The sequence below is a fragment of the Octopus bimaculoides genome, chromosome 11, assembly GCF_046866305.1.
Source record: "Octopus bimaculoides isolate indiv1 chromosome 11, ASM4686630v1, whole genome shotgun sequence".
Taxonomy (NCBI): domain Eukaryota; kingdom Metazoa; phylum Mollusca; class Cephalopoda; order Octopoda; family Octopodidae; genus Octopus; species Octopus bimaculoides.
The window spans coordinates 22,579,169-22,594,673 of NC_142938.1; the positions used below are offsets into that span (position 1 = coordinate 22,579,169).

General features: G+C 38.0%; 1 protein-coding gene across 50 annotated transcripts in view; it reads left to right on the forward strand.

Annotated features, from left to right (window-relative positions):
* The window catches only part of LOC106879405 (phosphofurin acidic cluster sorting protein 2), a 296,592-nt gene that overhangs the window by 213,165 nt on the left and 67,922 nt on the right, over positions 1 to 15,505 (forward strand). For all 50 annotated transcript variants that reach the window (XM_089360530.1, XM_089360531.1, XM_089360532.1 and 47 more), the window contains 3 exons: positions 4,922 to 4,981; positions 7,123 to 7,274; positions 10,958 to 11,009. In XM_089360530.1, coding sequence (XP_089216656.1) covers positions 4,922 to 4,981; positions 7,123 to 7,274; positions 10,958 to 11,009 — 264 coding nt within the window. The remainder of the gene's footprint in view (positions 1 to 4,921; positions 4,982 to 7,122; positions 7,275 to 10,957; positions 11,010 to 15,505) is intronic.

A 15,505-nucleotide genomic window follows, 5' to 3' on the forward strand; every position in this document is an offset into this window, starting at 1 on the left:
ATTGGTGTTGTTTTCATCCTTGTATGGGTGGGATGGTTGTACGTATTTTGATACAGTTCTCTATATAACCCTTCTGCCTGTTGATAAAATATGACACTCTTATCCATATTATGGCTATCAATATCAGATCAATTTATCACTTTACTCCCCTAATCCACACCTTAATTAAATCATACACATATACACCTACCTTCACTGCCATCATTTCCATTTATGGGAGTCTCTCCTCTTCTTGGCATGGGCTGGATGGGTCTGTAGTGTGACATACTGTCACTCATTTCAATCATGTAGCAGCAAGAGGAGCCTCTCCATGGTCATTCTATCTGCTAGATGTAGCAGCCAAATCTCCTTCAAATCACAGGAGCCTCTTCATGGTCATTCTATCTGCTAGATGTAGCAGCCAAATCTCCTTCAAATCACAGGAGCCTCTTCATGGTCATTCTATCTGCTAGATGTAGCAGCCAGATCTCCTTCAAATCACAGGAGCCTCTCCATGGTCATTCTATCTGTTAGATGTAACAGCCAAATCTCCTTCAAATCACACCTTACTGACTTATAGTAGAGAAGGTTGCATTGGCTAATATGGTCTTGGATACACTATCTGAATAAGAGACAGAGGAGTTGCACCTGGAATACTCAGCCATTGCTAACCTGGGGTTATAAAATAATCCTTGGTCATCTCATTTGTGAGACCCAATATTCTGAGATTTCATTATTTTTTTGTCTTTGTCTTCTTTCTTCTGCCACAGACAGCTTCTACTATAAGTACACACTGCTTCATCTAGTAGTACTGATTATCCATTCACATAGCACATCTATTATAATGCAGCTGTGACTTCTCTGCATATACCAGCTGTTGTTTTTAATACCCAGCTGTTTTTTTTCAACATATTTGCACTCTACTTGTCTTCCTTTCATGCAATTTAATGTTACATATCTGATGAATCATGCTTAACTGTCAACCCAACGAAGGAGCTTCTATGCAATTGTGCAAGTTGCTAGAAATAACAGCCAAATCTCTTCAAGCCACATCCTACCATCTAAAAAAAAATGGAAGGATGGATATATTGAACAATGTAAAGTACAAGCTGATGGAGCTAAACAACAACAGCTTAACTGATTTATCTTCTGCCTCTGCAGATTTTTTCTATTCAATGTCATTGTCTCACTGCCAAGCAGGACCACAACTCTTTGCACCAGACCCAAATAGTCTTAATTTTGCATGAAGGATGCAACCTATTGTTGATTTATTTTTCTTACTTATATATTTTGAGGGTACATGGCCTAGTGGTTAAGGTGTTGCACTCACAATCGTGAGATCATGGTTTCAATTCCCAGACTGACTGGTGTGTTGTGCTCTTGAGCAAAACACTTCATTTCATATTGTTCCAGTCCACTCAGCTGCAAATGAGTAACTCTGCAATGGACTGACATCCCGTTTAGGGAGGAAGGCAGGATCTTGGTCCCTTATACACCATAGGCCTACCTACCTAGCCAGTGGGGTGGCATCATTTGAAATCTACAAAAATGTGAGGAAGCACATTGGGACCAGTAGTGTATAACAACATCCAATAATCTGGTTGACTCTGTGGTACAATTTTGTACACTCTGACGCACCTTTGGCACCATCTCACATTTCCAGCCATGGTAGCCATGTATCTCTTCTACAAGACACCAATACCAGTCCCTCTATCATGTTTTAACCTCTCAGCACCTAGCATAAAGCCATCTCACCATCTCCTTTAATATTATGCACCCTCGGTTAAGGGTCTTTTCTTGCAAGTTATGTGGTGATCTCACTAGTGCCTGTGCCATGTAAAGAAAGTACCCGGTATACTCTGTGAAGTAGGTGGTGTTGAGAAAGGTATCTAGCCTCAGAAACTATGCCAAAGCAGACATTGGAGCCTGGTGCAGTCCTCTGGCTTGCCAGCTCCTGTGAAACCATTGCAACTTATGTCAGCATGGAAAGTAAACATTAAATGATGATGATAATGATGAATCATAGTGTCATTGGGTACAAGTTTCCAATAGAGCCAATAGCAGGATTTGTGATATTTCAAATGGGAAGAGTGGCAAAGGGGTGTTTGTGTAACTTGAGCAGAAAAAAAAAAAATCTCAAAGAAATTCACATGGTTTTTCTCTTTCATGACTAAAATATACAAATTCATATAGGTGTTGGCATTTTTATCTAGTTATGAAATTTGCTGCACAACACAATGTCTTCTACCATAGCCCCAAATTGACCAATATCTTAAGTGAAATATGGTAGATGCAAGCAGTGGAAACCTATTATATGCAGGGTGTGTGTGTGTGCATGCATGCACATATTTATACATACCTGAATGCATGCAAGTGTTTAGAGTATTATAATTGTTTTTATAAATTGGATTAATTCCCCATACTGAAAGGCTTTTTACAGTTGACATTGGTCTGAAATATTCATTGATGAGACTGAAATAATTGTTAGACTCACTGGTGAGTACAGTAGAACAGCATCAACTGTACAAAACCTTTAGGTATGAGGAAATACCTAAACAATTATAACACTGTACAGTCTAGTCTATTGAGTACATGGTGATTTTGTATCAAAACACAATCAAGCATAGATCTTTACACTCACACACATATGAATAAATATGTCTGTTTGTGGTTGTGTTGTGATATGATGAGAAAGGCCTAAAGCCAACATTTATAAATTTTGTTGTTTAACCTCAAGTCAACCTTTATATAATCAGATCTGTGATCAAAGTTGTTAAAGCTACTACCATTTCATCTTTTTTATCATATATTGTGTATCCTAAACTATATTATCTAATACTTTCTTGTTTTAAAATGGTAGCGTTTGAGTTAACGGAAATTTAGCTGTTATTTCTAGCAAGCTGAATGATCATCTACAGACTCCTTCATTGGCTGATGTGGTGACCCTGTAAAAACTACCTTGTTGATTTGTTCATAATTTGTTTCTTTTTCCTAGATGAGACCAACAGAAACAGTATTTACTAAACCCATCCTTTTGTAATTCCACAGTAGGTTAATAATCCCATTACAAGAAATGTCATTTTTTTCTTTTTTTCTTTCTTTCTGTGATGTTACTTTATTACCTTGTGAATAACTGAAAAGTTTATGTCTTTGGTTTATTTTTATTTCTGTTTTCCTTGTAATCATCACACCTATTGTAACTGAATATTGAAGTTTATCCCAGCCATCTATGTGATAGATGGATGAGAGAAAACATTACTCCAAGATGGGATAGTTTATTGTAGGTTTTGCTCCTAAGCACATCTGGGACCCTTTCTTTGAGCTACCACTTTTACCTATGCAGGGTTAGTGGGATTTTGCAGGTTAAATATTTCATGACAAGACAGAATTCTGATCTTTTGCATTTACTCTTTACTCTTTTACTTGTTTCAGTCATTTGACTGTGGCCATGCTGGAGCACCACCTTTAGTTGAGCAAATCGACCCCAGGACTTATTCTTTGTAAGCCTAGTACTTATTCTATCGGTCTCTTTTGCCGAACCGCTAAGTTACGGGGACGTAAGCACACCACCATCGGTTGTCAAGCAATGTTTTGCGGGGGACAAACACACACACACACACACACACACACACACAGATATATATATATATATATATATACGACAGGCTTCTTTCAGTTTTCGTCTACCAAATCCACTCACAAAGCTTTGATCGGCCCGAGGCTATAGTAGAAGACACTTGCCCAAGGTGCCACGCAGTGGGACTGAACCCAGAGCCATGTGGTTGGTAAGCAAGCTACTTATCACACAGCCACTCTTTTTTTTCTTTGTTTAATTTATGAGCAGTTTTGAACCGAGAACTGCAAAACTGCAAAACAGTGATTTGTATATTCTTTTATGGTTTCTGATTACAGAGTTTTTAGCCCTTGTTCTTAATGAAAAGCAAAGGTTAAAAACACTGTAAAAAAATGGATGCTGAACCCTTGAGGGTTAAGTATCTTGATAAGGAATATAATTTTCTGCCAGTAACTGGATACACACCAATAAGTAAACTGATAAATTACTGATTTGACCTGTTAACTCATACCTGTGATATATGATTTAAAAACCTAAAAGATTTAATGCAGTATTTCAATCTCATTAATAGAAAAGCCCTGAAAAGTATAACTTTGTCAAAGCAATTTTTGATTAGTTACGAGTGTTCACTTAATCAAAAATCTTATTACATCAGATTTTTATGTCATTTTATATCCATCATTGTCTCTCACCTCTTCCCTCACTTTATCTCATCAACATTGTTTATGTTTCTGGCACCATATCACTCAATTACCAGATTGTACCTGCTTTGTTGCTAATTCACAAGACTTCTTTCTCAGAGAAAGCTTCAACACCTGATGTCTGTTTGATTATGAACAGCCAATATTATTTCAGGCTTTTCTAGCACCACTCAAATTCTCATCAGTTGTATATGCAAGCACACAGACACACACAAACACACACACACACACACACACACACACACACACACACACACACACACAAATAAATGTCTCGTAAGTAGCATTAAGCATTAACCCTTTTGCTACCATGTTTGTTGAAGCACATTACCTTTGTTTAAATTTATTTTGAAAATAATCCAGAATTTAATAGAAATAGCTTTCACTATTAAATTTGGAATACAGATTAACATAAAATTTTGATAGGTTTTTCGATCACTTTAAACAGGAAGTTTGTGCCATAGAACCCAGGTCAGTCTTGGACATTGTTGGTATCAAAAGGGTTAATTAATAATTATTAATAACAGTGTGAAACAATATACATTTGTAAACCAAAATTCATGACTGAAAAGAATATTTTATACGTGTGTCCCTCTTAAATTTTCAGTTATAGATTGGTCTCTAGGAAGCACATTTAACAGAAATGCAACTTTCATTTCTCTTTTAGCAAAGAAATTTCAAACAGAAGATCATTGCCCTGCTCCGAAGGTTCAAAGCCTCGGAGGAAGTAAGTTAATCTTTATATTACTTTCTCATTATTTCCTACCTGTCTTCATTACTTGCATATGTCATTAGCTCTGTCTTTCTCTAGGTATTTTGTTGGGGTTTTTTTTTTTGTGGTAGTGGTGGTGGGAGATGATTTTTATCTGCTGGAGATGTGGTTGCTGAAACAGGCATATCACAGGGGCAATGTATCTTGCATACAATATTCCTTGAATAAGGCTTATTGCTTTATCTGGCTTAGTCGTAGATGATAGACTTCATCCATTGCTTAATGTAGCAACACCTCCTGATCTTTGAGTATCTTTAATGGCAACTACTTTCTTGCGAGCATACTTCTGTCAGGTAGTAACCCATGAGTTGTAGTTTATTCCTCATTCTCCCTCTATCAATCTCGGAGATCCTGCAGTAAAATCACAGGCTTCGCCCATTTTTTTTTATGTCTTGAAAAAGAGAAAGAAGTCTACATCACTAATTCAAATAGGTTTTGATAGAGCAGTTGGTTCTAGGAAGGACATCAAGCTACCAGATCAATAAAAGAAAGTTTCTATAAAGTCAGAATTTGATTTTTTCTCTTTGTTGACTTAGCAAAAATAAAGGGAGGGGCAGTTCTCATAAACTTTTCATACCTTCTCAAACTGGTGAGATTTATGTGGTTTGTAGTCACCGTGAACATCTCTGTTAACATCTGCAGGAAACTTGTAGGGAATAATAGCTGCACTACAGCAGTTTACACAAAGAACATAGCTGATTATACTTCGAGAAAATCATTTACCTCTACAAATTAGATAACATTTACCCACCACTCCTGCAAGACCATTGTCCGTAATGAGATGAATGTCCTCATGCATTGCACAGCAGCAAGCCTTTTGCTAACGAAATACCAGCTAACCCTTTTGGTCCCCTGCCATAAGGATCTCTCTACTAATTTTACAAAATCCTCCTTTTCAACACTTAACTGTGATGCTTTTTTAAAATGTACTCTCACTAAAAAGCCTCTACGTTACCTGTCCACTTTACATCCAACTCCACACCGCATGCTCTTAGTAAATCTCCTTCAAACTATTCCTCTCCACCCCCCACCCCAGACTCATCATTACATAATTATAATGTTCCAAATGTGAAAACACCCCCAGTTACTTCACACAGACACAGTCACCATACCTAACAATGTTTCTTCCTTTATCCTCAAACAATGTTCCCCTTGAGTTTGTCCATATCCTCAAAAAAATTCTTCAGTCTCCCTCACTCTACAAAGATATATCCCAGTCTTTGCAAATGTGTTACAGTGTCCCATTCCTGAACTCTTCATCCTATGGCACTTACTCTTAGCTTCTGAAAGGTGAAGATAACCATTAACAACCACCATCTCTAGCTCCTTGAACTTTTCTCCCACCTTAATAACTAGAGTACAGCTTTCATAGAACCAGATCTTCTGGAGACCTACTCACTTGTGTCACTCACCAGTGGTCTCTTGCCTTCAAGAAATTTGATGAAAACAGTGTTGTTGCACTTGATATCAACAAAGCATTTGACTGTATCTAGCTCATAAATCTTTTACCTGCCTATGAACTCCATCCATGTCTCATCTCTTGGATTAGAGGCTTTCTACCAGGTTGTATCATCATAGTGTGTGCTGATGGAGCTCTCTCTGACTTGCACTCTATAAACTCGGTGAACTCCCAAGGTTCAGTTTTGTCCCCAACACCCTTCTCTAATACATGAATCTTGGAGATTTTGATGAGATGATTGTTTATTTTTAGAATAATGTTGCAGGGTAGGTGTGAGAGGCTGAACCTGGCTGGTTTGAACATAAAACAGGCAGAAAATTTGGTCCAGATCTGGTTAAAATGCTTGTGTGAGAGCTTTTAGTTAAATTGTATTTCAAAACCCAGCTAATAATGGAGAAGTTATTTCAGTAAATTGCTCCAAATTCTAGATTATTTAAATATTGTTTGAAATGCATAGACAAGCATATGTGTAGTTGTGTGTTTCACTTTGGGACCACTTGCTTCCTGGCTCAATTTCACACCACCTTGGGCAAGTGTCCCATGATTGGAGGTTCTTTTGGAACATGGTTGGAGACATCAAACACAAAGCATCTGCATTTTTGTTTGTTTAATTTTGATTCTTTTTTTTCTTATTCAGGCTTTAGACTCAGAAGCTGACCATGAACTGGTTGACCCAGACCACAATCCACATGATATTGAGGACCTTCTTGTAGATTTTGATGATCTAAGTGACAGTGGTCCTGAACTGGACACCCTTAGTGTCACATCTACCCCTAAACCACAGTTAAGGTAATTATACTCTTAAAGATTTCATTAGTATTATTGTTCTTAAGTATCTCTGATTATCCGTGTTTAAGCAAATCTTGCATGGGTTTCTGATCAAATGTTTATAATGACCACCACCACCATCATCATCAGTGTGATGTTCATATGGTCACACTGACCAGAATTGCTCAGGTCTGCAAAAGCAGCAACAATTTGTGTTTTAGTCTTGTACTGATACCAAACATCTAATGCTCTTCCTAAACCTCTGACGCTTATTACAGATGTCTCCTTTATAGCATATATTGTATTCAACCATTAAGTTGAAGCAGACATGTTTATAACTGTCTCCTTAGGATAGATACTGCTTTGTGACAGACAATTTCTAGAACTATTTGCTTCATGTTGTAAACATCTGTAGTACTTGTTTGCATAGGGCTGGGATAAACACCATTTGGAACTGCCTGCTTCATAAGATGGATACTATCTGCAACTGTCTGTTAGATGGGTGGATGAGACACCATCTACAGCTACCTGTATGGTTGGGTAGATAGGCACCCTCTGAAACTACCTGTTTTGGAATAGATGTCAGAAACATGAAGGAAAACAAAAAAAAAACCAACCAAAGCATGTTTGCATCATTTTGAAAGTCTCAACATAGTTGACTTGTGAGAAATAGCAGCCAAATCACTCTCAGATCATATTGTACCATCTCAAAGAAGGATAGATAGTCTAAGTATAAGACAGAATACCCACTGCTGGAATGCCTTTGATTATAAATCTACTTAATCATGGGTAACTTGGGGTTAAATAACTCCTTTTCACTCCCCTCTTCCTTTCTCTACCATATGTTCTCTTTGAATGTCTGTCTGTGTGTCTGTCTCTCTGTCTGTCTGTCTCTCTATCTGTCTGTCTGTCTCTCTATCTGTCTGTTTGTCTCTCTATCTGTCTGTTTGTCTCTCTATCTGTCTGTCTTTCTGTCTGTTTGTTTGTCCTTCTATCTCTATCTTTCTATTTGTTTGTCTCTCTCTCTCTCTCTCTCTTTGTTTGTCTCTCTCTCTCTATCTATCTCTCTGTCTGTCTCCCTTCCCAAGAGGATAATGTGCACTACAGAAATTACTAGGTGACCCATCAGAAGAAAAACCAATACTGAATGAAGGAATGAATGAAGGAATGTATGCATGATTGATGACAGAATCAATTTTTCTAAACAGTTCAACAATGTACCTTTTATTCTACTGATGCTACTATGGTAAAAAGAACCCATTAAACTAATGATGATGATGTTTATTCAACATTTTGTGTGACACTAATGGTACTGTTGTGGGCTGTCAATATTTCATAAAAAGCCATTAAGCGATTCATTTAATAAACTTCAGCCAGTGAGGTCTCCAGGTCAGTGAAATCATTATTGTAATACCAGCAGGATGCATTAACAAGCCCAACAACATTTATTTTATTCAGGTCTGGTCCATTAAGGTGTTTGTGCAGAATACAGTTCAATACTTGTTACATTCTTGTATGTTGCAAGTGTTACAAATGCCTTAGAATAAGAGCTAAGCTCTTGGCAAACAGAATCTGCAATCAGGTTGTTGTTTCAGCCCTGGATCAATCTTGATCAATAAAGTAAACCTATGATAAAAGACATTCTATATGTAACTGTCTCATACGTTTTTCAGGCATTGTCTACCTACCCCACACTACCCCACCAGACCAATGTCTTTCATTCAGCAGTCTCCTCTGCATAGGTTCACATTTAATAGATGTTCCTGCCATGACCATATTGTATCATATATCTTTTTTACAGTGGCGGCGCAATGGCCCAGTGGTTAGGGCAGCGGACTCGCAGTCATAGGATTGCGGTTTCGATTCCCAGACCGGGCGTTGTGAGTGTTTATTGAGCGAAAACACCTAAAGCTCCACGAGGCTCTGGCAGGGGATGGTGGCGAACCCTGTTGTACTCTTCCACCACAACTTTCTCTTACTTCCTGTTTCTGTTGTGCCTGTAATTCAAAAGGTCAGCCTTGTCACGCTGAATATCCCCGAGAACTATGTTAAGGGTACACGTGTCTGTGGAGTGATCAGCCACTTGCACGTTAATTTCACGAGCAGGCTGTTCCGTTGATCGGATCAACTGGAACCCTCAACGTTGTAAGCAACGGAGTGCCAACAAATCTTTTTTACAGGTATAGCATATCTAGAACCACATTATTGAATGCGTCCATTTTTTTCTAAGGCCATAGTATGTGATTAAGGGAGTTTTGGGCTGTTATTTCTAGTACATTGAGCACATTGAACAACCACATAATAGATTGCTTGATGGCTCAGTCAACCAAGTTATCATTGACTGGTTTTGTTTCTAAATGTGAAGGTAATAGTTTGAAAATAATGGTTTGATCTTGCTTTCTTTTATTTGCCTTTTTTGTGACTGGGTAGGTTGTGGACTTAACATCAGTTTATCATAATCATGGGCAAACTGCATGCAGCTTGTAAGATTCTTTGAATGGCTTGCCAACAGAATAAAATTACCTTGGATTGTTTTAATAGTGCAACCCATCTGATGATTAGCCATATCTCATGCAGCCTGCTTCTCATAAAAGGTTGCTCATGAATTCGAATATGTTATGGAAATTTTCCTTCATTAGCCTCTTTTTTCTCATATCACACATATCCTTAGAAACAATACTTGGATAAAATAAAATAATTGACTATCTGCTGTTTCATTATTCTATGTTAAAGGTGTACAAGGTACAGAAAGTGGCTGTCTATGAATAAAAAACTATTAGGAAATATTAAATATTAAGCGTATAAACGTAGGCACAGGCATGGCTGTGTGGTGAGAAACTTGCTTCCCAACCACATGGTTCCGGGTTCAGTCCCACTGCATGGCACCTTAGGCAAATGTCTTCTACTATAACCTCACGCCAACCAAAGCCTTATGAGTGGGTTTGGTGGAGGGAAACTGAAGGAAGCCCATCTTGTGTGTGTTTGTGTTTGTCCCCCTCCTCATCACTTGACAACCAGTGGTGGTATTTTTACAGTCCTGTAACTTGGTGGTTCAGCAAAAGAGACTGATAGAATAAGTACTGGGGGTCAATATATTCAACTAAAATTTCTTTAAGGCAGTGCTCCAGCATGGCTGTAGTCAAATGACTGAAACAAGTGAAAGATAAAAGATAGTATGACATCTTGAATCATTTACAATTATTAAAAAAAAGAGGGAAAGAATCTTAATAGGTGCAGACATAGCTGTGTGGTTTAGAAGCTTGCTTCCCAGCCATGTGGTCTTGAGCTCAATCTCACTGCATGGCAGCTTGGGCAGGTGTCTTCTATAGTCCTGGGCCTACCAAAACATTGTGAGTGAATTTGGTAGATAGACACTGAAAGAAGCCTATCGTGTGTGTATCTATTTGTGTCTCCTTGTCTTAACATTGTATGATCGTCGTATATTGGTTGTCACTATCGTACAAGCAGTGTCATTCATTTCCAATATTCTGCAAGAACATGGAAAAATACTACTTTGCTTGGAAACAGGTGAGGGTTGGCAACAGAAAAGGCATTCAGCTATAGAATATCTGCCTTAGTAAACGCTGTCCAACTCATGCAAGCATGGAAAAGTGGATGCTAAAATGATGATGATGGAGGTAAATATTTCCCTCCAACTATTCTTAAGTCAATGTTGCTAATTCTTACTTTTGTGACTTTTGCAGACCATTCTTCACTGACCGAGGGAATTTAATTGAAATGGCTGATATACCTAAGGTAAAGGTTGTTTATTTTGTTTAACATTGTTCATTGACTTTGTCCTGTTTGGTATCATATGTTTTAATGCAAAGCCGTTTTCAAGATAAACTTATTTCAATGCTAACCTATTTGTCTTTTAGAGATTAATGCTGTCAGAATTTATGTCTTTAATTTTACTCATCCATGGTCACCAGCCTTTATCATGTATTGTATCATAAACTCTCATCACATACTTGGTTGGCAACATTTGGTACAGATGTGTTAACCAACCCTTGCCACAGCTGTCATCACCTACCCATGCTGCAGCTGTCTCCATCAAGCTTTGCCACAGCTGTGTTCACCAACCCATGGTGCACCTGTATTCATCAACCTATGGTGCAGTTGTGTTCACCAACCCATGGTGCAGGTCTGTTCACCACCTCATGGTACAATTGTGTTTGCCATTCCTTGGTGCAGTTGTGTTCATCAATTCTTAGCACAGCTTTGTTCACCAACCCTTGTCACAGCTGTGTTCATTAACCCTCATCACAGCTGTGTTCATTAGCCCTCGCCTCAGTTGTATTCACCAACCCTTGACACAGCTGTGTTCAGCTTTTGCCTCATCTATGTTCATCAATTCTTGGCCCGGCTGTGTTGACCTACCCTTAGCACAGCTGTTCACCAATGCTTCACACATCAGTGATCATCAGTCCATGTAACAAGTGTGTTCACCAACCCATAACACAGCTGTGGTCACCAACTAACAGGTCAGTTGTGATTACCAATCCTTGATACAGCTATGATTATCAAACCATGACACAGCTAAAGATACTAATCTTTGGTACAACTGTTTTCACCAAACTTTGAAACGGCTGAGAAGTTAACAGTTCATTTACTGACATTGGCACTGCATTATGTCTATTCAAGGCACTTGGCTCAAGTCCACCTAAATACATACCAGAGCAGCAGCTGCAACACTAGGAATTGATGAGATGTGTTGGCATGCAATTAAGAAAAGCTACTTGTGGTGGACCAACATCACATCCAGTGGCAGTTTTATCCCGTATCCAATTAACATTAATTGAAAATGGTATGGTTAGCTTAGATGTATGTTTCTTACTATATATGTTTCTCTTCGCCAGCATCATCCTCATCCTTTCACCATCATTATCATCATCGTCATATCACTGCTTCACTGTAGTATATCTGAACTATTGTCTCATCAGTTTTCTACATTCTTCTTTTCTACTTGCCTACACCCAATCAGGTGAGCAATTTTGTTTTACAAAAACCTTCTCTGATCAGTAAAACCAACCAACCAACCAACCAACCATCCAATCAACCAACCAACCATCCAATCAACCAAATACCTGCATGCCACCTTGGTGTTTGGTATATATTCGCTGGATGAATGCAGTTGCCATTAATGTCATTGTAATTGTTTGCAGTTGTATCTGTTGCAGTGATGCTGTGTTGTACCATTTAGTGATGAGTTGAAGATTTTGCTAAATGTCAGAAAAGTCTTTTGCTACACTCCCAACAACACATTTTCCTCATTTACAAATAGTAGTTGCTTTTGCCTTTACTCCTATCCCTCAATCCTTACAGGGTTTCTGATACCCACCCACCATTGCTTTTGTCTTAACTGAGGTAGAATAAAAAATATATAGTCGCCCAGCTATCATTCAAAACCTGACATGAACAGTGGCTCTGAGATTACCTAAATTAAAAAGGTGAGTTTAAGACTCTGCTTAGAAAAATAGCTAAACACAGAAAATATATATATATTCATGATAGAGAAAATTTTCACAAAACCCTCAATGCACAAATTAAAAGTTAATTTTTTTATATATTTAATTTTCTCTTTCTTTTGTCTAGACACAGGTATGAGATATTTTTTTATGAAGGTACCATGATTAGCTTCACTTGTAATACATATGTTATGCATCTTGTGTACACAATCAAAAAGGGGCAATCAAAACTGGTAGGATTCGATTTCAAACTGGTTCTGCTGCACACTATGTACTTCATACAAGTAATTTCTGTATATGTTCAGTTCAGTATCTCCATATCCCCATTTGACTGCACACTTCACTGTTAGTGCCCTTTGTCCTTTAGTATCTCTTCAGAATGAGATGCACAACAGGAGATAACATCATAAGAAATCTTTGAAGTAACAAACCCAACATGGCCTCATATTAGGAATGAATGACTTCATTCATTATACCTCCATCAAATAATACCAATTGCCACCTGGGGAGAAGGGTAATTACCAAATTCAAGAATTATTGGTTTGCACTGTTTCCATGGCCCTTGATAAAGCTTCTTACAGAATGTATATTGTAAAAATTTGTCCTCCAGTTTCAGATGAATGGGTAGTGTTACTACTTTAAAATTCCCTCAAATCCTACATAGTTAGGCAAATTTCCTCTAATCTTTTTGTTTTTTCTTTTTGTAACTCAGTCTATTATTTTGTTAAGTCAGTGCTTTGATAATTGTATTGATATCAATAAAGATATCCCAGGGCTGTGACTGCAACCAGTTTGCCTGTGCTATATCAAGAACTGGTCCTGCTCAACATATATAAAATGTATTTTTATCTGTAATTTCTGTATGAAAAAAAGTGTATGTGTGGCATGGTTCTTGACATAGTATTGTTACAGTCATTTTCTCTTCACTAAGCTTTGCTTTGGGACTGTATGCTATATGATGAGTTGTTTGTTATACACTCTAGTGTAGCAAATAGTCATTTGCTCATCCATTTGATCAGTAGTATCTTTCAAGAGACAACAATCTCAAATCAGCTTCAGAGAAAAAAAAATTAGAAGTTGTGAAGTTCATGTCCTTCATAAGTGTATTATTGGAATAGACAAAACAGTTCAGAGTTTGCTGAAAGCTTACCACCAGTACTACCTTTTGCTATCTTTATAACTGTTGTGTATTGACATAGTCAAAATATCGATTTATTCTGAGAGATGTGTATCATGGTTATAACAAGACTTGTGTGTGTGTGTGTGTGTGTGTTTATGTAGAAGGGTTGTGATTTATTGCATTGATACCCTTTATGTTACTGGTATTTATTACATCGAACCCTGTTGGAGTTGGAACTCAACAGTGTAGGAAATTTGCATCTAGCCTAGCACTCTACTGCTTTATAACCTACCATTCTCTATTAGTATATATGCAGGGGAGACAACTATTTCGGAGTGGCTATAAAAGTAGAAGGTTGTTGATAATCCAGCATTTATGATCCAAAATTTTCTTTGACCAACCCAACTTTCATTCGGACACAACATCCTCCATTCGTTAGGGTTGACCATGTGTCTGTGCCTGGAAAGTTCCCCCTCCCCTCAAGATGTAGACTTTGGTGACATTTCTTGATTGAAAAACCAGTAGCTATCCATATAGCAAATCTCTCACCATTCCACTGAGGTTGTTCAAAAAAAGTAATGGCTGATAGAGTTTGGTAACATAGTCATTGTTGGTAAACTCAGAATGTAAAGAGCCACAAGACATTTAGTCCAACACACCAACAATTCTGTTAAATCCACTGTCTTCACTGTGTGTCTAATCTCATGTCATTCGTTTTTTAAGGTAGTAGGGTGTGATTTGATTAAGATTTGGTGGCTGTTTCCCATAGGTTGAGTGGTCATGGAAAGTTCCACCCTTCAACTGTAGAAGCATGTGACAGAGGTTAAATAGAACAAGATGAGGTGACACAGGATAGGACTGAACTATGAAGAAGTGATGTATTGCAGAGCTTTCTTACTCCTGGCAGCATGGAAAAATTGCTGTCAGATCAATGTTAATGATGATGATGATGATAGTGATAGTGATGAGAATAAATTGTTTTGAAATTCAGTGTTATTTATAACTAAACTTTGAGTGACAGAGCCACTGGTTGACATCAGGTCAGATATGCAGCATTTGTCACTGCAGTGTGTCACTACATCCACCATTTGTCACTATCTACTTAGGTCATCCCGAGCAACCCTCAGAGTAGTGTCTAACTCCACAAAATACTTCCTCATTTGGGTTGGACACATGTGGCATATGGCCAACCAACACAAGCTGCCATCCCAGCTGAATCTTCAGAAAAGAGAATATGGTATGCAGGATCAAACTAATAAAATTGAGCAACATGACCAAACAATCTAAGCAATGTCACATTGCTGAATCATAAAAATAACAGGCAGCATCCCAGTTTCTGAGTATCGTCATTGGTTGGGTACAAAATCTAACCAACAATAACCCAAGCCTCCTGGTACCAAAGGAGTTCAGGTAGCCCCTAAGAGCTCCAGACATTGTCTAAGTTTCACAGCTGAATAGGGAGAAGCAGAGACCCAAAGACTCAAACCTTTGTCCTCCTGCTCAGCTATAAGCAGCACCAAACATCCTTGTCCAATGAATGCACAACTGCACCAGCACACCCAAGTCTTTGTACTTGCAGCTAATGCTGAGATATTCATTATTTATTTATACTTTAAGTCTCTTCTGAAAATACTGCTATTTGTGTGACATTTCATTTTCATGAA